Below are 27,796 nucleotides of genomic sequence, written 5' to 3'. Positions count from 1 at the left end.
ATGAGGCGCGCGGCGCTCTGGCTCTGGCTCTGGTTCTGCGCCCTGGCGCTGCGCCTGCAGCCGGCTCTCCCGGTGAGTGCAACCCGGGACAGGCTGGGAGGCTACGGAAAGCTAAGGCTCGCAGATCCGCAGATTCAGCAGGCGGCACGTGGAGGGGGAGGGGAAACGGGGCACTTTTCTTCCCGCGCTAGCTCGGGCTGTCCTGGGGACTGTAAGCAGCGAAACCAGGGGCTCCCTTCCCAATTCCCTCTGCTCGTCAGTGGGCGCAGCGCCGATTCTGTCGCTGGGGGCAAGGGCTAGAGGCGCCCCGGAAAGCGGAGCCTGCGCGGGCTCCACTTCAAGTATGTAAAACGTCTCCACATGTTTCGGAGACCGCCAGCCTGCAGCGGGCCGCGGCGCCAGGGATCTCCGGCTTCCACCTCCACCCGGAGCACCGCGGCAGCCGGCTCCCAGTCTCCGCCCCAGCCCGTGACCTGAGAGAAAGAAGTGACTGCGGCCACAATCCCTGGCTCGCAGACCCTAATTCATACCAGACCTGCTGGCTTGCGCCCTGAGTCCGCTCTCCCATCCTGTTCCCTGAAGGCAAGTTTAGGCGCTGCGGAGCGGGCGCGGGAGTGGGTGGACGCCTTTGCAAAGGAAGCGGGGTGTGGGGTCGTGCGGAGAACGGAGGGTGGAAGTAGGGCCCTTGGACTTTCCGTTGGCTGCTCGAGGTGAGCTGAGTAAAGTTGGCAGCCGGAGGTTCCAGGAATTTGGCCTAAAACGTTAGAGACCCAGAGGAACCCACGTTCTGGGCTGCTGAAGTTGTGCACTTCCCGGAGGGGGCGCGTTTCTTTCCTTGGCACGGCGGAGGCGGGCTTGCGGCTTCCATGCGAGTGGACTCGGGAATGATTCTTTTTCCCTACCGAAACTGAGCCCCCTCCCCCGGCTCGGCTTTGTACTGAAGCCGCGCCGAGGGAAGGCGTCCCGCCCAGTAGAACTGGGACGGGGGGAGGGACAAAAGTGGAGCCCGAGGCTGGCAGGGGGCTAGAAGCCGGAGATTGGATAAGCCGGAGATTGGATAGGACTCAGACTCTCATCTTTGGCGGGGGAGTTAGTCCCCTCTAGAGAGGGGCCAGGCCCACAAAGAGCAGCAGCCTGAAGGTCCCTAGAAAGTGGATCTCCCGCCCCAGCAGCCGTCCGCTAGCGCGCCTTCCCCAGTGGGGGCGCTTTGTTCTCGGCCCCTGTAACCCTTCCTGGGAACCGCCCTGAGGTGTTGGCCCCTAACGCGGTCTGGGACCTGGGCCGCCGCCAGGTGTCAGCGCTGGCCGCGGGGTGCCCTTGTTCCCCACCAGCCCTTCTCGCTACACCGGGGGCTGGAGTTCCAGGGCCCTCCCAGCTGGTCGGGTCGCCCATCCCCCAGGATGGAGAGGGGAGGTGTGGAGCGAGGGGCTCTTCCCCTTCCGGAAGTGGCGGTCTCTCGCAGCCACATCTGGACAGCTCGACTTCTCTAGTTCTGGCAAAGGGAGGCACGTGGGCAGGGGAGAAGCGCTGGCCGGGGGATGGGCACCCGAGTCTTCCACTTTTAGTGTGGAATGTAGACAAGGCTCTCAGCAAATCTTGCCCACTTAAGTGTTCCTCTTGTATTACATTAATACTGCCGTCGAGTGGATTCTGACTCACTGCGATCTTATAGGACAGGGTAGAACTGCCCCCACAGGGTTTCTGTAAATCTTTGCAAAAGCAGACTGCCACATCTTTCTCCAGCGAAGTGGGGGTAGGTTCAAACCGCTAGTTATTGAGAGCCTTGACATGTTTTACAGGGTCTGTCTCACTTGACAGGAACACTGGTGGCGCAGTGGTTAAAGCATTTGGCTGCTAACCAAAAGGTGTCTGTTCGAATCCACCAGCTGCTCCGCAGGAGAATGATGAGCCGGTTTGCTTTCGTCAAGAATAACAGCCTTGGAAACCCTATGGGACAATTCTACTCTCCTATGGGGTCGCTGTCTTGGAATCCACTCCATAGCAGTGGAGTGGGTGGGTCTCAAATGAAGTAGGGACAGTTGTTTTTGAGGCTGAACTGAAGGCATCTTCTTTGTTATGCTTGAAGCAGTTTGAAGTCCAGGAAGAGGGTCCTTGATACCTCTTGAATTACTGATGGATTGGAGTAGGGGAGGCAGATCTGGGGAGCTATGGGGAGGAGCAGGGTAAGCATGGATTTACTTGTGATTAATTACTAATCTGTAGGAATAGTATCACATGGGTTGCACCATATTAGGATTGTAAATTTGAAAAGAGGCTTTGCTTTTGTAGGAAGGTGCTATGGTGTTAGGAGAGAGAAAGATGCCAATCACATCTTTGATGTGAAAAATCAAAGATTTGGAGTGAAACTGTTTACTATAGATTAGTAAATTAGCACAAGTAAGCTCATGCTTACTTTACTTGTTGAGTAATCTGACACTGGGGAGGAGATATGACTTCCAAGCTGAATCTCCAGTGCAATTCTGGCTTTTGATTCTAAAAAAGTGACATTTCTCCTTTTCTCTTTGGGGTTGCCATTCAGATTGCACTCTGAATCATAGTTAATACTCTAGAGAAGAAAGTGGAGCTGCTTGGCTTACCTTCCTGGCCCACCTGGCATTACTTAGATACTCTACTCTCACCTGATGGAAGATGAGGCTGCTTAGGTGGGGTACCCTGCCTATTTCCAGCCAGAACTGTGGAAAGGTGATGGTGGTGGTGGTAGTTGCCTCTGTGAGGTCTGACATTCCTGTAAGCTGGGATCTCAGAGTGCCAATTCACACTGAGGAGGCAGACAGGATTTAGTATTCCTTGTGAAGTTTCCAAAGAGGCCCAGTGGTGCACTGATTAAAGTGCCTGGCTGCCAACCAAAAAGTTGGCGATTTGAACCCACCAGTTGCTCCATGAGAGAAAGATGTAGCAATCTGCTTCCATGAAGATTTACAGCCTAGGAAACCCTATGGGCAATTCTGTTGTATAGGGTCGCTATGAGTTGGAATCAACTCAACGGCAGTGGGTTTGGTTGGTTTTGGGTGTCACTTCCTGTGGGCTGGGCAGGGACAGATGTTGCAGTAGGAGACATTATTTCTAACCTAGAAGCTTTGACAGTTTGTGGAGACACGGAACTAATAGTGTGGGCCCAGGAGGCAGGGAAGTCTTTAGGAGGTAAGGAAGAAGAGAAGGAAAGCTGTGGTGGTGAGAAAGGCTTCCTAGAGGAGGGTGGCTGACCTGAGCCTGAAGACATTGAGTTTTGGAGTCAGACTCTGGCTTGGAGCTGAGGTGGATTTTTTTTTTTTTTTTTTTGCTTTATGAAGTTTAGTGTGTTTTCTCTTTCGCAGCCCTGCCCTCTCTCTCCCTCTTACAGTGGGTATACAGTTAAAAGTGGGGGCATAAAGTGCTTTCTGACATCCCTTCCTAAAAGAAATGACATTTGGAATTTGCTTAGAATGGGGGAGATGTCCTCTGGTTGCAGAGATCCAGCCCTCTTGGAGGGTTCACTTTGGCCCCAGTGGGAAGCAGGTCACAAAATCCCTGGGGCCCAGTGAGGTAGGGTGTGACTCCTGGGCTTCTGACTTTGAAAGGGCAAGGGGAGGATGCTAGGGCAGGAGGTTGCTCAAAACCACTCCCAGTGGATTAGAACAGGTTTGTCTAAAAAGGTTTCTCTAGGTGTATGTGTCCTTTGGTCTTTTGTTTCCACCATATAAGAAAAATTGCTTGTTCTGGAATACTTCATTTGCCGTTTCTCTTTCTTTCTTGAAAGGCATAAAATCGCTTTTTGCCTTAATTATGGGGGCTAGTAGAGACATTTCCCCATGGCCTGGCAGAGTGGGTGTGGGGGAGGCGCTAGCTGCCTCCACCCGGGCTCCGGCGGAGCCTTCTAGAGGTGATGTCACTCCTGGCTTCAGCTCCACAGGGAGGGCGGAGATGGGTTAAGTCTCTACCTGTGGCTCATGGTGGGTTCCAGTAAAACCTCATTAACTTGGATTGGTGGGGAGAGGGGTAGGAAAGGAGAAGGACTGGAAAGAATTATGGAAAAACCTGAATTACGTGGTATTTTATAGAAGAATCTTTCTATTGAAGCAGAATTTTAGATTCCTGAAATCTCTTGGGAATGAGGTTTACTTGGTACCCAATTTTTTTTTTTAATGAGCTAAGAATTTGTGAAACCCTCAAAAGTATTCTTACTTTGAGCAAGACTCTTTCTGAAATGCTTATTTCCCATTCTTTGTCAACAATAAAAGGATACTAACGGAATTTGATCTCCTGCATAAAGGAATCCTCTTTATTGTTACTATGTTAGGCTACAGTGTTGAATCCTGGGTTTTTTAAGCCCTGAAGAACACTTTAGCTCTGTGTCTGGTGCCCCAGATTAGTACATTTTGAATTCTGGACTGTTCTTTTTCCTTTTCCACTCCTGTGTGACAGCTGCCAAAAGTGACATTTATATGCCTGAGTGTAACAAGCAGCTTTTATGTCCAATTCTAATTTGCTGCTTTTCTCCAGCAGTACTAAGAAACTAATCAGATTTATTAGAAATATTTCTAAAATGAAGGTTTTAGGCTCTGAGTAAGGGTGTCTCCTATGAATCATGTTCATGATTGGGGATGTTTGTGCCCCTGGTGGACCTCAGCTGTGCTTTGTGCAGAAGAGTAGCACAGTGGACACTGGAGTGGAGGTGTTACTGTGCTCTGCAAGACTCAGAGTAACAAAGTGGCTGACAAGGTGAGATGCTTAGGGAACCTCCCTCGTGAACGTATATGAATGATCTCTTGGGAGAAGTGCCTGATGATCACATGGTCTGAGTTCCTCTACCTGATTGGTGCTGTTAGTGACTTGCCGATCACTGGTAACCTGGACCCGGCTGGGCCAGCATCTATAAGTCTTGATTAGCAAGCTTTTCCCCCGCACCCCTCCACCTCTGCTTTTTTTTTTTAAAGCCTTGACATAGTGCCTGAGGCACTTGACTGCTAACCAGAAGGCTGGTGGTTCAAACACATCAGTCACTCCTCCGAAGGAAGGTTGGGCAGTCTACTTCCATAGTGATACTGCCTTGGAAATCCAAAGAGGGGTCTCTGTGAGTCAGGTCCGACTCGACAGCACATAACAACAACTGTTTCCGGTGTTGATAATGTCTCCATCTCTTCACCATATACATATTTTATTTATTTATTTTAACATACATACATACATACATACACACACACATACACAGATACATACACACACACATACACAGATACACACACACATATGATATGCTCACATACTATTTGGTATGCCAGAAACAGCTTTGGATTAAGCAGTGCCCCAGGACCGAGTCTTAACTATGTAATCTTGGGTGAGTCACTTTACTTCCAAGTCTTGATGTCCTCATCTGTAAAGCGGACATAATGTTTCCTGTTTTCCTGTCCTCATTCTTCATTTGTGTATTCATTTTGTAATCCATGCGTGAAAGTGCTTTGTGATAAGTGCCAAAGCAAAGTTAACTGTCTATATAATTAGGATTACTGTGCCTAAGGCGCTTGACTGCTAACCAGAAGGTTGGCGGTTCAAACCTACCAGCCATTCCTCAGAAGGAAGATTGGGCGATCTACTTCCATAGTGATACCACCTCGGAAACCCAAGGGAGGGGTCGCTGTGAGTCAGGGCCGACTCGATGGCACATAACAACAGCAAGAACTATTGAGTGCTGGGTACTTTTCCTATATTCTTGTCTAATCTTTACTCCAAATTTTATGCTCTATTGTCATGGCCCCCATCTGGTAGATGAGAAAGTCGAGTTCTATAGAAGCTTTCAAGGATATGAAGTGGCAGAACCAAGAATCGAATATGTGTGTGTATGTGTACGGTGTGAATAAATCAATGGGCTGTCGAGTCTCCCTGTTGAAGCCTAACGTAGAGGCCTGGCTGAGCTCCTCAAGGCCTTACAGAGTCTTTGCTGTCCATGTGGGAGACCCATGGTTGTGAGTGTTTTGTATAGAGAAGGCATTGGGCTGGGCTGAGCAGGCCTGAACAGTACCTATTGGCAAACCATGAGCATTGGGCTTGTATTGGATTCAACTCATGGTTTCTTAGGGACAGGCAAGAGCTCTTCACATGAAATCTAGGTCAGAAAACAGCTGTGAGAACCAAGGGGGCAAGGTGGGAAATATGTGTACCTGGGACTGGTGTCTCACACATCTTAGGTTTGTTGCAAGGGTGGGGGCATAAAGTCCCCCAGGTTAGCCTGTTGCCCTTGAGCTTGCCCCCTGGGCAGCATCCAGCATACCTCTGTCTTTCATTTATAGAATAGTAGATGCTTTTCTATACGAGATGGATTGACACAATGGCTCTAGTTATGGGCTCAGGCATAGCAAGGATTGTAAAGATGGCGAAGGACTGGGCAGTGTTTTGTTCCATTGTACATAGAGTTACTATGAGTCAGAGCCACTTGACGGCACCTAACAACAACAGATCCTCTTCTGAGGTGGGAGCCATGGTACGAGTAGGGTGACCAGAACTCAGGACTCCTTACTCTTATGTTGAATTCCACCTCTTGGTTCCCCTGCCCCAACATCAGGCCCAGCTAGGGGAGCAGCCACACGAGGAATTGTCTGTTAAATGATTTTTAGTCTAGGAACTCTGGTAGTCCAGCTGGAGAAAAAGTCTTATTTTATAGAACAAACTTTTCTGATTGCCTTCTCCTTTTCAGCAACCAATTTGGGAGTCTTTGGTTGAAAGCCCCCTTTGAGGGCCCGCGTAAGTGTGTCTAGAGAGAAGGAATGGGATTAAGGGAGTCTGGAAAGAAGACTTTTGTGTGCCAGGATCCTGTATCCTGGAACAGATTCAGCCCACTGTCATTTTCCTCCCAGCTGTTCCAGCAAAGCTTGGGTTTTGGACGGGAGTGTGCCTTCTGGAACCTCCCTCTGAGTGGGGTGTGAGCTCCCTGACTGATGCCAAGGGAGAACAGACACAGGTACATCCCTCAACACAAGGAAGAGAGTTTGGGGCAGAGTTGAGGCCACAGAGGCACCTTTTGGACAAGACTCAGGCCTCTGGGTCACTTCAGCAACTCTGTAACTTTAAGCTGCAGGTGGACATGGGAAGCCCTCTCCACAACCTACCCTGGAAGGGCCAGCTCTATCTATGTGATGTTACAGCTTCTGTCTGCCCACAGGAAGCTCACATTTGGGTGGGGAGATAGTACTAAAAGCTCCCCAGCATCCTCAACCTGGGGACTGGCAGGTGTGCTGGGTCAGCACTCCTCATGAACAGTGCTGTGGGACCCCAGAAGAGGGAGAGCTGGGGGTGGCCTTGTCTGGGGGAGGGGTGGTCTAAGCTTCTTCTGGAAAATGTCCTTGTTGCCTGTCATGCTGTTCATGTTTGGGGACCCAGGAGTTCTGCCTGGCCCATAAGTGTGCAGGCATAAGTTTGTGGGTGAGGGGGTTGTACAGTAGGGAATCTTGGGACCACTGCGGCAGAAGAGGAAAAGAGGTGATAGCTGGACCTGCTTCTTGATGCAGTCATTTGCCCGATAATGTTTCCTGTTGACTCACGAACTTGGAAGGTTTAAGATGCGTGCCCTCCTGCCTCTGGTCCCTCTCTTCATCCTCACCTGGAGCCCCTCAAAGGTCTCTATCCTACTGGCATTTATGGCTTTGTGGGCTGCCTAATTATATGTAGAAAATGCTCCTCCTCCTTACTTCAGCCCTGGGAAAGACTCATCTTCCCAGTGACTCACCTGAAGGCCATAGCACCATGAGAGACCATGTGCACACATGTATATACATGTGTATGTAGGTGTGTACACATGGTGTGGGCTGGGTACTTGGGTTGCTGTCAACAGTACAGAGCAAATATGTTTGGACCTTGCCTGTTTACTTCTGCCTTGCTTTTCCTAGTGGGCTTTCATGATTGTTAAGCCACACCTTTAGTTTTGGGAAACAAGGTTACCACCTGTCTGCAACTGTCCCCTTGGAAACCAGGATGCTTTCTTCCTCTCTCCCTCCCTTTGGTTGTTTTTTCCCTTTTTAACTGAAGCTCAACACGACTTGTGCCCTTGGCTTTAGAATTCTACAGAAGTTAAGTTGCTGCTACTTAAAATGGCAGCCAGGATACCATTTTCCTTGTGTGACTTGGGAAGGTCACTGTTCCTCTGACCCTCAGTTCCCCCATCTGCTTCCTTTTTTCTATTCTAAGAACCATGTGGTTACAGGGACACCATGACCTGGGAAGGATGAAGGTGGCACTAGGGGACTTACCAAGGGCTCAAAGTCCTCTACCATTAATTCCTCTGGGGGCTTGGAGGGGGCAGAATGTTAACATCAGGATAGGCTTGGAGGATGCGGGCTTGGTGCTCATTGTGGGAATTAGAAATGGACGGAGGCCCTTGGGCAAGGTCAGGTTGGGGATAGGAGTGGCTAATGCTCTGCACACACACCCAGGCATCCTGGTCACCTGCCCTGAGGTCCGCTCATCAGCAGGAATGGAAGCCATGTTGGGCAGGTTGGGGCAGTGGGGAAGGTGAGCATGTTTATCGCTTCACTCATCAGCTGAGTCATGGTGCCAGGCCCATGGTTCTTCCCCTGAGACTCACCCAACCAGCCATGACTGTGAACCCACTGTGTGCTAGGGATAAGGTAAGGGAATGCAACTAGGCACAAACTAGGCCTGGGGCCTGGCTTCTACTCTGAAGGACTTTGTATGTGGGCTTGTCTTGACCTTTGTGAAATGGGGGAGGGGCAATGCTCAGCCTGCCTCATGGGGCTCAGAGGCACAGGTGAGGTCCTGCTTTTTGTTGTTCATAAGCTCTCACTGCTGTGCCACCTTGGAACAGCTGTCTACCTGACTAGTGGTGTGTAGGTGGGTCCTACTTCAGCCCTTGCAGAGAGAGCAATATCTTCGGAGAGGTTCTTGAGCCTACATGGCTTGACCAAGTATAAGGGCCAAGCCCTGTGCGGATGGGGTGGGGCCCACATCCTATCCAGGGGTCACATGTAAGAGAGGGTGGCCATTACTGGAACCAGACACCAGAGTGGGCCTTTGCAGATAGACCAGAGGGAGCAGTGACTATTGAAAGTCATTCGTGATTCAGCCATCTCCTCCATCTCCCCAATGTGAGAGAGGGTTTTGTCCCAGGGTTCCATAATACAGTGATTTCAAATGAGAAGCTTGGGCTATAAATCAGTCCATTTTTTCTAAACTCCAGGCATTCATGACTGTTTTCTGACCATGGAAGTTTTGGGGCAGGAGTCTCCTGGCAGGGGCCAGTGGGAGGCTCCCAGTCCTACTCTGGACCACTTTGGGCACCATTAATCTCCAAAGGTGTTAAGAGAACTCTCCAACCCCAATCCTTATTCCCAGTGACATTGACTTGGGCTACCTGGTGCTTTTTTGTGGCCATGTTGACCATCTTTGGGTGTGTACTGCCCTCCTCAGCAGGCTGAAGAGACAGGATTCTGAGGCCTGGACCAGGGCTGGTGGGTAGGATGAGGGTCGTATATACCCAGAGGTGGGATGTGAGAAGGTGGCAAGGAACTTCTGGAGAGTTGAGGTACTCTTGTTCACCCATGACATCTCACATGTGTTGGGCACCCAGGAGATCTGAGAAAGTCTTTGTGGTTTTATGCCACCGATACGAGTGGTGGCAACTGGTGTTCTAGGGGCCTCACCTAAGGGGCTTTATTGTGTTTGTCCCATGGCATGGGCCAAGCCTCAGCTCTGCTCTCTGGTAGCTTCTCAACATCCCTTCTGACCAGCAAACTCTATGGGGCCTTAGCAATCTTGTCTCCAGGGAATGTTCCAGGTGGATGTGGTAGTCAGGTTTGGGCTCGCAGGGCCCTAGGCTCTGGGGCATTCTGTGAGCCTCTAACACGGTTGTAGAGGCTGACGTCATACAGCTTCTCTCAGAGAAAACCACTGGGGTGCAGTGCTCTGCCCATGGTGACTATTTCTCCAGTACTGGGGTATAAGGAGGACCAGGGGAGAGAGATGCTAGGGCTGGCTGTCCCAGGGCCTGCTGAGCTGTGTTTCAGGGGATCTGGGGATCGATCTCCACCTCCTCTCCTTACCCACCCCCTATAGACACTCTGAAGGGAATGCAGGTTGGGGAGGGATATGATTGGGAGCCCCTTCCTTGTCTGGAGCTCAGAGGAGCAAATTTGGGTGAGCTTTGGGGCTAACTGCTGTAGGGAGTCCCTTGGGGAGGTCTCTTGATTTCTGTGACTCTGAGGTAGAGGTGCAGTCTAACACAGCTGGAACATTTTGTCACTTGGTCTAACCCCAGTGACGCTGACATAATAGGGTCTGCAAACATGGTTTGTGCCTCTTTTCAGAAATATGAACCTTCCATAGCAAGCCAGACTGTTCTGAGCCTGAAGTTCTGCTAGGGTCTGGATCCTGATTGAAGAGCTGCCAGCTGGGGTGCAGGTGGCAGGAGGAGGCTAGGGAAACCCAGACACCATTTCAGTCTGGCTAGGGGCTCAGGGCAGCTGAGCAGGGCCTGGTTGTAGGAAACAGTCTGTACCTGGAGCTTTCAGATCAAAGGTTGCCCTGGAAAATAGCTGAATGAGGCTACAGGGTGTGAGGGGAGGCGCAATTCACTGCCGTCCAGTCGGATCCGACTCATAGTGACCCTTCCTTGGGTTTCCAAGGCGATATCACTATGGAAATAGAGCCTCCCTTATTCTTTTTGCATTTATTTTCCTGTGTCAGTTCTAGTGGCAGTGATGGTTTTTTATTCTGAAGGTTAAGAACCTCGGATCTTTGCTAGGATGGGGCCTACTAGCGCAAGACTGTCTGGCACCAGTCCTTTCTCTTATGCTTCAGTAACTGTGTGCCCTTGGCCTGGTTATTTACCACTTTGCCTCAGTTTTCTCATCTGTAAGATGGGCCTGGTACTGGAATCAAAGGTACTGTGAAGATAAAATTAATTAAGTCAGATGAAGTGCTTAGACTAGTACCTGACACATCAAACTCAATGAATTAGTTGTGATTACTGTGTTTTTCTCAAGGTCTTATTCACAGTGGCTGCAATGATGGGCTCAAGAATAGCAAGGATTATGAGGATGGTGCACAACAAGGCAGTGTTTCCTTCTATTGAACAAAGGGTCACTGTGAGTCAGAGCATAACTGGATTCCCAAGACTGGGGCTGCATCCTTAGTTTCCCCGTAGCCAACTTGGCACCAACTGTGTTCAGATACCGTTGGATCTAGCAGCCCCTCATGCTAGGTGTTTGGGGCTGTGCAAATCTCTCAGATAATCAGGAAGGCCCTTGGGAGGGTCCAAGGTTACAGTGAAGGGGCCTGACTGCTTTGCCCCATTTGGACTGGGGCCCCACTGGAGCAGCCCAGCCTCTTGAGACCTGGTCTTCACAGAAAGTTCTATCTTCTTCCATCTAGGCAGCTTCCACCCTGCCATAGGACCCCCATGGGACCTCCTCATGGATACTCTGCCCTTCCTGTGTCTCAGTCCCAGAGGCAATTTGATTTTAAATGCCATACTGTGCAACTGCAGGGACACTGGTAGAGATGTGGGTGTTCAAGTGGAGTGTGTCTCCCCTTCTCCCCATACCATACACACACAGCTGGAGAACTGGCTGGTTGCAGGTGTGTCTAGGCTGCAGTTTCTGCCTCAGTGAAACTTGAGGACACTTTATTTAGCCAGAGCAGGGGGAGGATGTCGCTGGAAGCCAAAAGTGTCAGGCCTCAAGCCTGGTGGAGTCTGATTAGCTGGAGAGCAGTTCTAGGGACCTTCATGGGGGCTGTTGGGCTGGGCTTCCCAGCAGGGGCCCCAGTATATGCTGGCTGGAGGAATCTTGCACCGAGCTGCCAGCTTCAGTTGGACAGTCAGGGCTGTCCCAACAGGGACAATCCTCTGTTGATTACAAGGGGCCTTGGCTGTCCCCTTTGTCCCCCATGGGGTACCTCTTGATTTGGGGCATCTTCAGCATCCTGCCTATGCCATAAGTGCCTCAGGAAGCTGAAAGCAAAGACACCAAGTTAATGTGATCAACTACACTGCCCCTCATGGGCCCTCTCATGGCTAAGTACTGTGTTTGTGTGTATTACCCCTGAGTGGGCAGTCTGCTGAGGCCACTCTGCTTGGCTGCCTCATGGGAGTGAGGCTTGACTCCCCAGCCATAGGCTGTTGGAACTAGGAGCCTCCTTGCCATATCTTGGTCCATCTTTCATTGTACAGATAGGCAACCTGAGCCAGGGTCTTTTTCCAAAGATGCACAGATGATAACCAGGTTTTGCTAACTGGGTCTAGTCACTTTCCCTTGGCCACATGCAGTGTTCAGTGCTGCGTGCCTCTGGTCGAGGGCAGTTAGCAAGTCTTGGGGATAGATGTGCCTTGTCTGGCTCCCAGGAGAAACATTAGGTGCAGAGGCTGGTTGGGCATCCTTGCTCAATGCCTAAGTGAAATCTTGCCCTGCCTGGCCCACCCTTGTATTCTGGCAGGTGGGGAATAGCAGAGGAACTGGTCTTCCTGCTCCACTGGTTTCGTACCCAGCCCTCAGCTGAGCCTGCCCTGAGACTAGTCCTGGCATGCAGGCCCTGCCAAAGCCGGCGCCAGCTCTTTGGAGAAGTGGACGTGGGGGTGTTGGTGGCAGCACCAGCCTGACTTGGGCATTGGGGCTGGCATTAGATTGCCAGGGTCTTCCCCTCCCTCAATAAATAGCCCTGACCTTTACTTGGAGCTCCATTGGCTGTCCCAGCCCTCTTGGTGTACCCTAGGCTGGCAGTGTGGTACAGTAGGAAGGAGGGCCCACGACAGGGGTCTTAGCTTTAAAGCCCTGAGGTTTGATGTCATGGGAAATGCTACTGTGAAGGGGTCTTTATAGCCAAATATGGATTCTGTTCCTCCACTCTGGCCCCTGCCTTAGATCCCCAACAGCAGTGAAATCTGTGTGTGTCAGGGGTGGAGACTGCTGAGGTCAGGTTGTGTGGGGCATGAGGAGGGTTGCACCCAGGAGGTCCTTGAAAGGCCCTCCCAGTGGAAGGGCTGACAGGGTGTGGGAGCCTTGTTACTGCTCCAGGGCAGGACATGCCTTCGCAGATGAACGTTCTCAGGGGTGAAGGCGGAAGCCTCCTCTTGGCCTGCCTGCCTGTTTCCTGATCCCTCCTGTCCTGAGCTGTGCCCATAGCTCCCTGCCCATTGTATCCATTACAGGTCCCAACTTGTCTTGGGAGAGACAGTGAGCTGGTAAATCATTGTGCCTGTTGGGTCAGAAATACTGATGCTGCCTTGTGGCGTTGATAGGGGCCCCTCCCTCTCAGGAGTATCTTCAGCAGGGAGATAGGATATTAAGGCCAAAGCCAGGAGTTCTGGTGGTGTAGTGCCTAAGGCATTTGACTGCTAACCAGAAGGCTGGTTGTTCAGACCAGCCTTGGAAGGAAGGTTGGGCAATCTACTTCCACAGTGATCCTGCCTTGAAAACCCAAGGAGGGGTCGCTATGAGTCGGATCCAACTCGACAGTAGTGAGGCCTGAGGCAGGCAAGGCCAAAAGCCAGGGAATATGTGGTGTTCTTGGGGGCCTTAGTGTGTCTCTTGGCAGGCTGTGTTTTCCCCAGCTCCAAGTTAGGAAACAAGCCTTCAGAGAGGAAGTGATTTGTCCAGGACCACTGTGGGATTCAGGGATGACTTCCTGGGCCCTGGGCTGCAGCCCTGCCCTTCTTATCTACCCCTGGCATGGCTGTCTGTGGCCTTCTTAACAGCTTCTTCACCCTACTGGCCTCACTGATAAAGAAACAGTAACCTGTTTAGCATCTCTGAGCCATAAGGGAGCTTACAGGTCATCCGGCTGACTCCTTTCCATCGCCCATGTGAGAAACAGGTCCAGAAAGGCAGAGAGATGCCCAGGTCACCAGCATGTGAGTGGTAGGGTTGAGACCTGAACTTTTGGTTCAGCCCCCCAGGTCAGGGCCTCTTTCTGCCACTAAGACCCTGTGATCTGTCCTTTGCCTGAGAGCCTTGCTCTAAGATGCTTTGGGTTCTTTTATTTTTATTGCAGTAAAATATATATAACATAACATTTGCTGTTTTAACCATTTTTAAGTATGCAAGTCAGGAGCATTGATTACATTCACTATGTTGTGCAACCATCAACACTGTTTGTTTCCACCACTTGTTCATCACTCAAACAGAAACTCTGTACCCATTAAGCAATAATTCCTTTTCCCCCTCCCCCCAGCCCATGGTAACCACTGTTTACTTTCTGTCTCTATACATTTGCCTAGTCTGAAAAAAAAAAAAAGAAAACCAAACCCGTTGCCGTCAAGTCAATTACAACTCATGGTGATTCCATGTGTTACAGAGTTAGATCTTCTCCATATAGTTTTCTTGGCTGTAATCTTTCTTCCATAGAGCTGCTGGGTGGGTTTGAACCTCCAACCTTTTCATTAGTAGTCTAGTGCAAACCATTTGCACTGCCCAGGGACCTTTTGCTCTTACAGATATTTCATATAGGTGGGATCATGTAATAGTTGCCCTTTTGTGGCAGGCTTATTTCACTTAGCATAATGCCTTTGAGGTTGATGCTTTGGTTTTGACCGACATAGCTTCTAAGGTCAGTGCTTAGGCTATTTTAGCCAGGACTAAAGGAAGGGCAGCTCTGGTAGCATAGTGCCTAAGGCACTTGACTGCTCACTAGAAGCCTGGTGGTTCAAACCCACCAGCCACTCCTCGGAAGGAAGGTTGGGCAACCCTACTTCTGTAGTGATACTGCCTCGGAAACCCAAGGAGGGGTCGCTATGAGTCGGGGCCGACTCGACGGCAAACAACAACAACAACAACAAAGGAAGGGCAAGTGATTCTCTAAGGGAAACAGGCATAGTCAAAAAGCATAGTCAAAAAGCCTCACTACTACAGGGTGCCTGGGACTCTGGAGTGGGGATGGGTGTTTTGCAGTGTTCTCTTCCTCTGCCCCTCATCATGCAGGCACCCAAAAACCTACACCAAAGGCTCTGCAGCCTGTGCTTCCCCCGTCCCTGTCCAGCCCTGCTGCCTCCTCATCCATCCATCTGGGCCTCTTTGCTTCAGCAGTTCTTTCCTGTCTTATTTATTCAGCCTTCTTTCTGCATTGGGCCAGCTGATGGGAAGTTGTTGGAAATGGACTTGGAAGACAGCTTCCTGGAAAACTGAGGAGATCCCTGTCAGCCCCAGGCTTCAGGACAGATGAGTGATGCTTTTCTTAGGACCTGCTTCCACTGCTTGGTGTAGAGGGTGTCAGGTGCCTCTAGAGGTTCAGGGCCTTCCCCAGATCCCTGTAGAGGCTCCTTCTCAGAGTGGGCAGGCACTCTGGTGTCCTGTCTGTGGAGAGTGGAAGTGTAGAGAGCATATCCTACAGCCTTCACAGGTCTGTGTGCACTGGAGCTTGTGTAGAGGGTTCTGTTGCTATTCAGTCCCTCCTGTTCAAACAGTTCTGTCAGGGGACTTGAGTGGGGTTCCTGACTCCCTAATCTCTGGGTGAGGCCTTTCTTCTCTAGACTGTTGGTTCTTGAGGCACAGTTTGTGGACTGTCTACTTGACCTGGGAGCTTCTTGTGCACACAGAGTTCTAGGCCTTGGCCCCAGGCCCACTGAGTTAGCCTCTGGGTGGAGCTCATGAGACTTCATTTGTAGTAGTCTCCTGGTGACTCTTGTGGACCTGAAGCATGGAGAGCCCCTGGACTGAACTTGGGTAATGGTCTGATGTCACCTTTGGCCAGGTTGGTGTCTTGACACAGAACTGGGGGATAAAGGCTGGGGTCCCTTAACTCAGAGACCTCAATCCCCAAGAGTTAAGTCTAGCATGGAGAGGGGTGGTGGTCAGCCTGTTTCCCTTAGTTTTACTCAGTAGATCTGTCTAAGAAACAGAAGGGTATTAAAAATCTTTTAAAAAATTGAGTCTGTGCTAAGCCTCCTCAGGACACTTGGAGTGGACTCCTGATAGACTCTGGGTGATGGGCATTTACATTGGAGAGGCTGTGGACTTGTATGCGATGGGGTCATCTGCCTTTGGACCTGGGTCCCTGGACAAGGCTAGGGCCCTCCTCTCTATCACTGCAGAGCCAGTGCCAAGGCCAGGGATGGAGGCAGTTTGGGAAAGCTGCTTGTGACCCAGCCCGTTGATAAGGGCCAGCTCTTTATCCTTGATTTCCTGAAGTTTGTATTGTGACTAATGGTCTTGTTTATTCAAGGCCTCAGCTCCTACCTGTAGGAGCCCATGGCCCCCATTAGCACTCCAGTTCAGTAATAACCAGCAGATTTTCAAGCCTCCCTTTCCCAATCAACAAGCCAAAGCTGCTGTAATCAAGGAGGCCTTCAGCTCTGCAAAGTTAGTGACTTTGGGCTGAGTGTTGACTTTTCCTCTCTGGGGGTGCTTTAAGGCCCAGTCCTAACTGCTTCCCTCTTTTATGGCAGCTCTCCATACTCAACCGCCGAGGATACTCCCTTCCTGAAGCCCCTTGGGGTGTGCACCTGTCTGTGCCTTGTTCCCTCCCCCAGAGCTCCTGGGGGATGGTTCCTGAATATTTGAATTGAGCACCCTGTTTAACATCAAAATTCTGTGGCCTCCTTACATGATATTACACTTTTAGAATTTGTTGGCTTAAAGAGCACACAACACTGAGTTCGATAATAACTTTTTAGTTATTTTATCCATCATTCAAGAAAAGCAGCCAATGAGACTTGTTAATGACACAATGCAGGCCAGAAACTACCCCTCTTTATACCTGTTGGCTTCAGGGTGATGGAGTGAGGGTGGGAGCCTCTCTGGCCACCTAGAGTTGGAAGTCCCTGGGCCTACCATCCTCACTGGAACTTCTCTGAGGAGCCCACTGGATATCCTGACTTGTGACCCTGCCAAGGGACTTTGGTGTGCAAAATTTCTTAGATGCTGTAACACAAACAACCCAGACCCCTCAGCCTCAGAGCACCTTAGTCACCAGGGCAGTAGGTCCACCCTGATGGAGTTTTCTGAGGAGGGCATCCCTCCTTATAACCAGTGCATTGGTGAGAGGATTGGCAGGAGTAGGCTTGAGGCTGTCTTGAAGCTTCTCTGTATAGATCTCCAAGTGCTCCTCTTGGGAATGGCTGGTGGCCAAGTCACAAAGGCTCTCAACCCCTGACTAACTGTGACCCTGATCCTAACCATGTTATCTTCTCTCCACCTTTGAAGTGTGGGCCAGTAACCCCACTGGGGTTGGGGTAGGAAGTCTTACCTGATGAAATTCACATCCCACAACTTCTCCAGCTTGCTGGTGGTGTTAAGGAGCCTTAGGCAAGTTTTTCTTCAAACAGATGGATTTAGCTAAGCAAAATGGTCTTTTAGGGCTGGGGAGAGGGAGAAGAAGATGTAGGGTGAGGAAAGCAGGGGCTGCACCAGAACTCTGCAGATACTGGTGAAGTGGCTATGGGTCAATCACTTCCCTTTCTGAGGTTCAGTTTCTTATCTGTCAGAGATCCTATCTCAGCCCTGCCTACCTCACCTGCAGGTGAGCAGTAGGAATCAAAGGCAGTAAGAGAAGGGAAGTGTTTTCCAACATTAGAGAATGCCTTGCTCATTTCATTCTCTTTTTTTCTAGTAGGTGAGAGCCCTGACCAGGAACTCTCCAAGTTTTCCTTCCTGTGCAGGAGGTTGGTGTGGCAGAGACAGAGAAGGGCTGATTGTCCTTCTTATTCCCTGTCCCCAGATTCCACATGACTACTCCAACCATCTCCCCAACCTGTCTGGCCAAATGTCCAAGCTTTGGGTTTTCACACTAGTGGGCTTCCAGAGTGTGGGTTGTTGATGGGAAAGGAGCAAATTGTCCCTTGCTTTGAACAAACTGAACATGTGAAAATCTAGACTGTACTTGCCACAAGGCTTTGGATTTATTTGAAAAGCTCGTTTGCCTGGGACTTACAGAGGTTAAAGGGCCGCTATAAAAAGATATGGGACTTGCTTGCTTCTCCCTTTCTGGGCAGCACTGGGGAGGAGGAGGAGGGCAAGGCTCTAAGCTGAGCCCACCTGTCACTGAGCAGCCCTGTCAGCAGTGGCTGAGGAGACTTCAAGGGACTTGAATCAGAGATAATGCTAGAAGAGCCCCATGATAACTTGGATCCAGCTTGCTGCAGGCTGTTTGCACAGCAGCTGCTAAATGAAATCGGAAGTCACATCCAGAATCCCAGTCAGCTGGGATCCAGTGATCCAAGTTCAAACTCAGCACTTTCTGCTACTTTCCTCCACACAGATCTGAAGTCTCCCATTTCTCATTGAAAGTTGAAGCTGGAGGGAATTTGGGAGGTCACCATGGCCCAGCCCCTCTATAGAGACCTGAGGCTGAGAAGGGAGAGGCTTCCCTGAGGCCAGTGAGCTGATTTCAGTGGAGGAGATGTTTGCTTAAGAGCTTGTTGTATAAACAAGATTGCAGATGGATAAGCTGAGCAGAGTTAAGGGAACAAATTGTTTTTAGGGACTGGGCAAACCCAGAGTCTTAGTCTTATCTAGTCATGAGAGAAGACTTGCTCTTGGGAAACTTAACCTGTTGGGGTGTAGAGCTGCCCTGGTGCTCACCTGAGATGCAGCTGCATCACTGCTGGAAGTACCTCCAGGTTGCACATGGTCTTCAGGGTGTTATGACTTTACTACCAAATCAAAAAACCAAACTCACTGCCATCAAGTCAAACCTGTAGGATTTGGATGCGATGACTTTGATTTCTGCTAGAAGATTTGACAATGCTTTAAAATGCAGTTGGGGCAAATCTGGTTGGAGCTCTGCTTCCAAGCTTTCTCTCAAAAGATGGAAGTCAAAAATGGTGCTTCCCGGGAGCACCAGCCCAAGGCCTTCCCAGGAGCAGAAAGGGCAGGGCAGAGGTGCTGGGTGAGGAGGGTGAAGCCGAGATCTCTGCGTGCTCAGTGTCTTGAGCAGTCTGCCGGGGGCCTGAGACCATTGGGGTTTAGGGGGTGGTATCCACTCTTTGGCATGCTTGATGGACAGGATTCTTTGTTGCTGAAAGGGAGAGGTACCCTCCCTCGGGAATGGCTTGAGAGAAGAGAGGCTGGGAGCAGCTTCCAAGCTCTGTGGAGGCAGCACAGGTATTTTGAGCACCACCTGGGACAGGATAGAAAGGATATACCCTAGCTTTGGTACAGGGCCTGGGGAAGCATGGACAATGTCAGTTCATTGTAGGTGAGCATGATGGCTCAGCCAGGCCTTCTGGGGCATTTTTCTTGAGGGACGAGGAGGGAAGGTACATTTATGGTTTTGTACTTTCAAAGGAAGCTCAGTGTTATTTGTGGCCTCACAGTTTCTACACGTGTTTGATGCTTTTCTCTGAGACCCTGGATGTGGAGTCTCTACCTGGCCCAGGGCTGCTGTAGAATGCCAAAGGTTTTGCTTGTCTCTCTCTGCTCTGCTTCACTCAAGAATGAGGCCCCGTGGGCCTGTGGCCAGGAGCCAGCAAGGCCTCTCTGGGGCTGAGGAGGCCCTGTTCCCTTGGAGCCAAGCCTCGGGCGGGGACTGCCCCTGACGAGTCTCTGCAGAGAGTCCTGTGAGCTGGATCTCCTTGTTCCCTGATTCTCGTGAAACCCTATCCCCATCAATTCCATCCTTTTTCCAGACAGGTCTGCTCGCATTAGAGGCTGCTGTGTGCCTGAGAATCCCTCTTCTCCATGCTGAGCAGTTTCTGCTCCCCTCAGAAGAGCAGGAGCCACTGTTGGTGGGGCTCTGCCAGGCTCTGTGAGGTTCTTTGCATGCAAAACCTCATTTAATGTTTGCAGTAATCCTGAAATGTAGATGTTATTATTTTCTCCATTTGATGTAAAAGGTTTAGTAACTTTCCCAGGGCCACTCAACTAGATAGTGACAGAGCTCGGTGGGTCTCTAAAGCCCATGTGCTGAACAATGCTGTTCTGCTTCCTTTTTCTCTGTTCTGGCCTCTGGCGTCGGGGCCCTAGTGAGATTGCCTGTGTAACAGGATCATTTGGGTCAAAGTCTGGTTGTTGAACAGACTCGTATATGTATCCGTTTCTGCTACCTGCCTGCTAGGTCCTCCTTCTTCCACCTGCTTTCCTGGGGCCAGTGCTGTATTGGGGTGGTGGCAGGGGGAGTGTCTCCCAGCTGCTGCTCCCGTCCACACAGGGTTTCTGCACAGGCCTGGCCTTCTCAGCTGCCTGTTGTGTGCTCTGCATCTTCCCCAGCCCCCACTCCCTATTCCTGCCTCAGAAGCTGGTTATATATTTGTACTCTGGCACCTACAGCCTCTCAGAGCTGGGCCAGGCAGGCAGCATTCCTAGGCTGGCTCTTGGTAAACAGGTTCTACCCAGACTCACAGCCCATTTACCAACATGTCCTTAGTGCAAAGCCTCTTCTAGATCAGCCTCAGTCAGTCCCTGGGCCTGATGCATACTCTGTCCTCCTTCCCCAAGGAAGGGAATATTCTAACCAATAGGTCTGTACCTGATCTTTACTGTGGATAAGGAGACAGGCTGGATGTGGGAAGGAGCATTATGGCCAGACATAGGACTGCCTGGTGTGGGTAGATCTGTCTCAGGACAGACAGTTCACCCCTGTGTCCATCCCTGACCTTCCTCTGGGACCCTTGGTGCCCGGCACACCTAGAGGCTGCCTCTCTGGGTCTAGCCATTATGGGATTGTACCTGGAGGCTCTGAAAGCCCCTCAGTAGGACAGGGTTAGCAATCTTGGACTCTGAAGTACCTGGCTGTTGGCCCACAAGACATGATTCTCAGTGTAGGACGCTGATGGGGGCCCATGGGGACTACAGCCTGTGCTCCTAGTTTCTTCTCTTTGCCCTTTGAAGAGGTCTGAGGTCCTCATCAGACTGAGCCCTGCCCCCTCTTGTGTATTCCTGCACCTCAGGCCCATGTGTTATTATATTATCACAGAGTGTGATGGGAAGACAAAAGGGCTGTCAGAGTTGAGGGTCCTGGAGCCATGAGTGAGGGCTTCCTTCCTGGCTGAGTAAACTGACCCCTCTAGGAGAGGGACCCAGGAACAGCAGGGTTCCTGCCAAGCCCCAACTCACACCCTTTTCTGATGCTTTTCCAGCAAACTGTGGCCACAAATGTTCCCCCCGAAGATCAAGATGGCTCTGGGGATGATTCTGACAACTTTTCTGGCTCAGGTGCAGGTGAGGCTGGCATGGGGTAGGGGGACCCATTGATGGCAACAGGCTGTTTACTGAGCACTTACTGAATATAAAATACCCCTGCTGGGCCCGAAGGGCAATGATGGGGAAGAGAATGGAGTCCATACTGCAAGGAGCTTCCTGGTTGGGGAGAAAACATGCATGGGGGTGAGGTGAATGCTGAGTGTTTTGGGAGGCGCTGAGGGCTGCCTGCTGTGGACAGACTCAGGTTCATTTTCTCCTCTTTACTCAACTCACTGAGCAACCTTGGGAAACTGATTTGACTTCTTGGAGCCTCTGTTTTCTCATCTTCAAAATGGGAGTAATACCTGGACCTCATAGGTTTGTGGGGAAGGGTAAGCAAACACAGAGTCTGATGAGATGTAGATCTCTGACATATCCCCCCCACCGTTAATTTCCTATTTCCTCTTCCCCTGGGGTAGAGAGATCACTGAGCTTAGGGTGGTCAGGGAGGCCTCCCAGAGGAGGTGACTCTTGAGTTGGATCTTGGAAGATGGGCAAGAGCCAAGAACAGAGGGCCAATGTCATCTCAGTGGGGAAAGTGGCCTAAGTACAGGGGTGAGATCTGATAGAAAGGATACAGGCCTCTGGGCTTAGAAGCTTAGGCTTTTCTGGGGAGAGGACACCTGAGGCAGGGAGGGGTGCCAGAGATGTGTGTGCACGAGGGACAGGGCATTTGTAACTCTGAGGCTGCCCCCACCCAGGGAGCAGCCATCATTGGTCACAGAGAAGACTCCTTCCCTGATGGCCCTGGTGTCTTTCTAGTGATTCCAGAGACCAGGATGCCCTGGGCCCTTGCAATGGAAAAGGGCAGCTTTCCTTGTCCATCTCCAAAGTTGAGTTTTGCCTCAGCCAGTTCCATACCAGGGGATGCAGCTTCTCACAGCAGAGAGGGTTGTTCCCCTTGCCAGACTAGGGTCAGGGCCCAGGGTCCTCACCCAAGTGCCCTCCTTTACCATGCCCCCTTGACAGCCTGTGCTCAGCTAGCCTGGGTGCTCTGCTGCCTCTCTCATCCCAAAAAGTTCTGCTTTGGGCCCTGCAGGTGCTTTGCAAGATATCAGTTTGTTACATCAGACCACCTCCACCTGGAAGGACATGTGGCTCCTGACAACTGTGCCGACAGCTCCGGAGCCCACTGATGTAGAGACAGTTGCTGCCTCCATCCTACCCACTGTAGAGGAACCTGACCAGGAAGGATCAGTGCGCCTGATGGAGTTGGAGCCTGGCCTCACTGTCCAGGAGGAGACATCCCACCCACCCAGTAAGACTACACAACATCCAACCACTCACCAGGCCTCAACAGCAAGAGTCAGCACGGCCCAAGCACCAGCCACCACTGATCCCCCCAGGGACATGCAGCCTGGCCACCACAAGACCTCAGCTCCCACAGGACATGAACACTTCTACCCTCATTCTCCCAGCCAGGAAGAAGGAGGCCCTTCTGCCACTGAGAAGGCTGCTGAGGATGGAGCCTCCAGTCAGCTCCCAGTAGGAGAGGGCTCTGGGGAACAGGTGAGCACCTGCCCACTGCTATCCTCCGCCTCTCCTGGGATATGAGGTGGCCCTTAGTGCTTTGTTGAGCACAGTGTGTGTGAATGAGGGATGTAGTCATCAGGCAAGCCCAACATCCTGTGCCCTGTGAGCATATCTTAGTCCCCACCAAGAACATAAGGTCACGAGGTCTTGGCTCACCTCCTACCTCCAGGGCCTAAGCAGGCCCAGGGCCAAAAAACCCAAATTCAATCTGCTGCTGATGAGTCAATTTTGACTGATAGTGACCCTTTAGGACAGAGTAGAACCGCCCCATAGGATTTCCAATGGAAGCAAGCTGCTGTCTTTCTCCCTCAGAGCGGCTGGTGGGTTTGAACCACTGACCTTTTTGGTTAGCAGCCAAGAGCTTTAACCACTATACCATCAGGGCTCCTGATAGGCCCAAGGCAGGGCAAGACAGATTAAATATGAGAGCAGAGTGGATGAGTCCGATCTTCATTTGTTACTTTCCTTTGTCAGCTGCTATAACAAAGTACTGGGTGGCTTGAAATAACGCATTTGTTGTCTCACAGTTCTGGAGGCTAGAAGTCTGAAATCAGGGTGTCAGTAGAGCTATGTTGCTTCTGAAGGCTTTAGGGAAAGATCCTTCCTTGCCTCTTTCTAGCTCCTGGGTGCTTCCTGGCACTCCTTAACATTCCTTGGCTTGTAGCTGCATCCCTCCATCTCTGCCTTCATCTTCATGTGGCCGTCTGCCCTGTGTCTCTCCTCTTTTTACAAGGATGTTACTCAGATTAGATTAGGACTCATCTGACTCCAGTGTGATCTCATGATAACTGCTAACATCTTCAGAGACCCTATTTCCAAACAAAATCACCTTCACAAGTGCCAAGGGTCAGGACTTCAACATGTTTTGGTGGGGGGATGGGACACATAATTCAATGCATAACAGTTCCTTAAAGATCATCAGAAACACCTTCCCAAGCTTATGCAAGACCCCTGCTGCAAGAGTCAAAGTTCTACCAAGCCTTACATTTTTACTTATAGTGTCAAGGTAATTTTGCACTTTACACTAAAATAAGCCTATTTATTTTAATAAAAAATTTTTACTTTGTATCTCTTGACGTGCTTTCTCTGGCTCAGTTCAGCTAAGTTTAGTGAGATGCAGCAAGAAGCGGGGAAAAGAAGTCTTTGGGGTCTGGAAGGCTTGGGATTGTGTGCATCTGAAGGGGTAGCAATGGTGCGTGGTGAGAACTATTCTGGCTTTGGAAATGGAGCTGGCTGCTGCTGCCGGCAGGGGTCTCTGCTCCAGCCTGATCCTCTCCCTGCCGTCCCACAGGACTTCATCTTTGAAAACCCTGGGGACAACACAGTTGTGGCTGCTGTGGAGCCTGACCAGCGGAATCAGGCGCCAGTGGATCAGGGGGCCACAGGGGCCTCACAGGGCCTCCTGGACAGAAAAGAAGTTTTGGGAGGTGAGTTTTCTCTTATGTGAGTGGGGAAGGGGCTAACTGTTGCTCAGGGGCGAGGGGTAGCAGCCTTTAGCCCTGATGCAGCACCTGTCATCACCTGGGCTGACTCCTAGGGCTGCTTAGTGGGGGAGGGGCTTCTCTAAGTAACAACTGAGTTTAACCTGTCCTTTGCTTGCTTGCCTGCCCTAGGGGTCATTGCTGGAGGCCTCGTGGGGCTCATCTTTGCCGTGTGCCTGGTGGGTTTTATGCTGTACCGGATGAAGAAGAAGGACGAGGGTAGCTATTCCTTGGAGGAGCCGAAACAAGCCAATGGTGGGGCTTACCAGAAGCCCACCAAGCAGGAGGAGTTCTACGCCTGATGGGAGACAGTGATTCTCCCCCTCCCCACTGCCACTCACTAGGCCCCCACTTGCCTCTTCCGTGAAGAATTGCAGGCCTCTGCCTCCCCTGACACCGTGCTACCTCCCCAGCGCTCTGGGCCACTCTGGCCTGCCCCCTGCCCAGAGAGTCTGGGGTGTGCTTGGGAGGTCTACTCTGCTTCTCTGACTTATGCCAAAAGACTTGGGGTGTGCACAGGGGTTTTCTTGCATACGACTTTTCCACCACAGCCAGAACTTGGCATCTTACCATTCAGACTTGGTTTCTCCAAATTGGAGCAGCCCCTCTCCAAGCCCAGCCCTGGAAAGAAAGGGGACACCGCTGCTTTGGACCTGGATGGCCTGTTGTGGCTGGAATATCCTGTGGGTGAGGGCTTCTGACTGACACATCTATAGCACTTACTGGTACAGACCAACCATCTTTGGGTGCTTACCACTGAGTGGCAGGGGCAAGGAGTTCAGGACTCTCTCAGCATTCACTTTGTTTTGTGGGGAAGTCTAATTTAGATATCAACTTGTTTTTGCACATACTTCCTATAGTTTCTTTGTTTATAGCCCCAGTAGACTTTGCTACTTCTGAGGTAAGTTAAGTAAGTTGATTTGGTATTCCCCATCTTGTTTCTCTAATCTACTGTCAGGAGACAGCATCAGGGTTAAGAAGAATTTTTTTTTTTGAAACTAGGAGAACCAAATCTGGAAGCCAAAATTTAGACTGCTTGTGTGTCATTTCTGAGTTTGTCGCTCGTGTGTGCAACAGGGTGTGGAGTATCTGTTTTGTGGGCTCCATTTGTGGGCTGGCCAACTTAGGCTGCCATGGGGCAGTTGCCTCTTCTGAGTTGACAAGCCTGTGTGCATGAACTCATTCCCACAGCCGGGACCTGGGCTGCTGGGAAGTTGGAGGAGCCTGGTGTGAAAATTGGATCCTGGCAACTCAGGGCTATAATCCCGGGAGAGAACTGTGAGGTGGGAGTGGGGACAGTAGGCCCAGGGGTATCTCTGCAGACCATGCCCTTCCTCCCTTTGGGGCCATCTCTATGGGACACTTTCCTCCTGGAAATTAACAAGAGGAGTCTCAGAAACACCTGACACTGAGCTCCTCAGTGAAGGACCAGGCTTACCTTTGCTCAGCTCCTTTGGCCCTACCCTGGGCTGGAAATCAGGACTGTTTTCCAAAGAGTGATAGTCTTTTGCTTTTGCAAAACTGTACTTAATCCAATGGGTTTTTCCCTATACAGTAGATCTTCCAAATGTAATAAACTTTAATATAAAGTAGTCATGTGAACTCTAATGCCTTTGTTTCTTCTCTCTGCACTGGTTGTGTACAAGACCAGCCTTTTCTCCAACAGTATTGGGTAACTTGTCTAAAATCTCTGTGCCTTCATCTTTCCCATGGTAAGGGATTCTGGGTTCAGAGTCCCTCTGGTTTATATTTGTTTTGGCTAAAATTTTTCTAGAGGTCAGTAGGTTCAGCCAAGGTTATATAAGGCCTGATGTCAATTTCTTTGTTGCTAAGCTTGAAGCAGTCACCTTGTAAATGGCTAAAGAAGCTGGGAGGGCCTAGCAGAGCTTGACCTGAGGCTGCTGGCCCTGGCACAGGCCTAGAGCCAAGGCCAGCCTCTCAGACACATTGGGTGGGTCTGCCCTCCTCCCACACCTGATCCTTTACTGGGACCAGAGGCTCCAGCTGAGGCCTCTTAGGGATTTCAGTGCTTGCTTATTTAATTTGACAACATTCCAGCTACTTGTTGGCTACTCTGTTTAGTGGGGCCACTCTGATTCAGATGCACCGTCAAGCAATGGGAACCCATGTCCTGTATTCAATCCTGGGACTTTCTGACTGGAGCATGTGACTGGACATGAATCGGGGGGTGGGATGGGGTAGGGGTCAGTGGCAGTGCTCATCTCTGTTGTTCTAAGGGACAGCATCCACGCTGCTGGCTGGGCTCATTTGTGTAACTGTAATAAACAGTACTTGTCATTTCTGGCAACAGACACTAGTGGTGTTTGAGTCTCTTCTAGGCCTGGTGATATCCTGCCTGTGTCACCTCCTGGGGGGTGGGGGTTCGCCCTAGTCCTAGGCCACTAAATTGATGAGTGGGATTAGCGCTGGTGCCTCTGTTGGAAGGAAGAATGGGTCCAACTCAGCCCTGCTCACCCAAGCCTTATGCCTGTCCTCCCTCTCCCCTCCTTACCCTCTTACCCTCTCTCCCTGCCTTACCTGTTCCTGCCCCGCTCATCCTCCTTCCTCAGCAGGCTCTGAGCATTGCCTTCCTCAAGGACACCAATAGCTCCCAACTCTTTGCTCATTGCGTGACTCCTAAAAATTTGCTAGCCAGTAACTCAAGTGCCAGTGATCTATAAGTCAACTGTACACAGGGACAAAATACATTCAAAGATTCTGAGGTTGAAAAGCTCAGTCCAGTGCAGGAATCTGTGTGTCCTGAGGGCATAGAGCTGTCCTCCCCTTCCTCAGGTTTGTCCAGGCTAGTGACCCCAGGTGCTGAGCTGCCCATCCTCTGGCTTGTCTCCCTCTCCTGAAGCCTCTGGCATCTGACCCACTCTCTGCCCCTCAGTGCAGGCCATCCCCAGACACAGGACTTCAGGTGTGTCCTGGCAGCTCAGAGGGTAGGACCATCTCCAGGGCTGCTGACAACAGGGACTGCTAGCTCAGGGCAGCTTTTCAGGGTGGAAAATTTACTCTCCTCTGACACACTGTGCTCCAAAAAAGTTTTTGGGCTGAGAAAAAGTCCTCTAGATCATTCATTCAACAAACACTGGAAACACCAAGTGCCTATTTTCTGCTAGTCCCTGGGCTGGACCATGAGTGTACAGTTGTAGTCCTGGCCACCCTAATAGTATTTTTACTGCACTTAAACTATGGACCAAATGCTGTGCTAGACATGATACCTGGGTTATTTCATTGACGACTCACAGCTACTCAGCCATCTATGAGATGGTGTTACCATTAATTATCCTCGCTTTACAGACAAGACACTGATAAAGCGAAGAAGCCTCTTGCCCAAGATCACATGCCTTTAAGTGGTGGAGCTGGGAGATGGTCACTGGTTCCAGAACCACAATGAGCCATGCAGCACCAAGGATGGTATGGGAGCTCAGGGGAAACTTCCCTTCATATGTGACCTGCAAGGTTCCAACTTCAGTTCCCAGGCCACCTTCTCCCTTAATATCCAAACATAAACTGCGCCCCTGTCCTTCCGTTTGCTCTCTTGTTCTGAATTCTCCCACCTTCCTCTGTAGTCTTTCCCAGGGTCACCCACCAGGCATCACAAGGGCAAGGTTATGCCATAAAAAAAACTGCTGAATGTTTGAGACTAACAGTAAAAGAAGC

The 27,796-nt window shown here is 50.7% G+C and overlaps 1 protein-coding gene across 1 annotated transcript; it reads left to right on the top strand.

The window, feature by feature from the left end:
* Positions 1-24,429, top strand: SDC1 (syndecan 1). Its single transcript, XM_007939286.1, has 6 exons — positions 1-72; positions 261-452; positions 21,011-21,092; positions 22,153-22,622; positions 23,938-24,073; positions 24,260-24,429. Exons 1-6 carry the CDS (start codon positions 1-3, stop codon positions 24,427-24,429), a joined length of 1,122 nt encoding a protein of 373 aa, XP_007937477.1.
* The last annotated feature ends 3,367 nt before the right edge of the window (positions 24,430-27,796 follow it).

Source organism: Orycteropus afer, unplaced genomic scaffold (genome assembly GCF_000298275.1).
Source record: "Orycteropus afer afer isolate SDZICR_OR568_19922 unplaced genomic scaffold, OryAfe1.0 scaffold00058, whole genome shotgun sequence".
Classification (NCBI taxonomy): domain Eukaryota; kingdom Metazoa; phylum Chordata; class Mammalia; order Tubulidentata; family Orycteropodidae; genus Orycteropus; species Orycteropus afer.
This window is presented reverse-complemented; position numbering and strand designations above follow the sequence as displayed.

Bases quoted from the DNA above. Each gene is read 5' to 3' on its own strand.
- SDC1 (XM_007939286.1), top strand. From the start codon at position 1: ATGAGGCGCGCGGCGCTCTGGCTCTGGCTCTGGTTCTGCGCCCTGGCG. The intron at 73-260 runs GTGAGTGCAACC...TCTGCTCGTCAG, and splicing joins GCCTGCAGCCGGCTCTCCCG to TGGGCGCAGCGCCGATTCTG. The intron at 453-21,010 runs GTCTCCGCCCCA...ATGCTTTTCCAG, and splicing joins ACCGCGGCAGCCGGCTCCCA to CAAACTGTGGCCACAAATGT.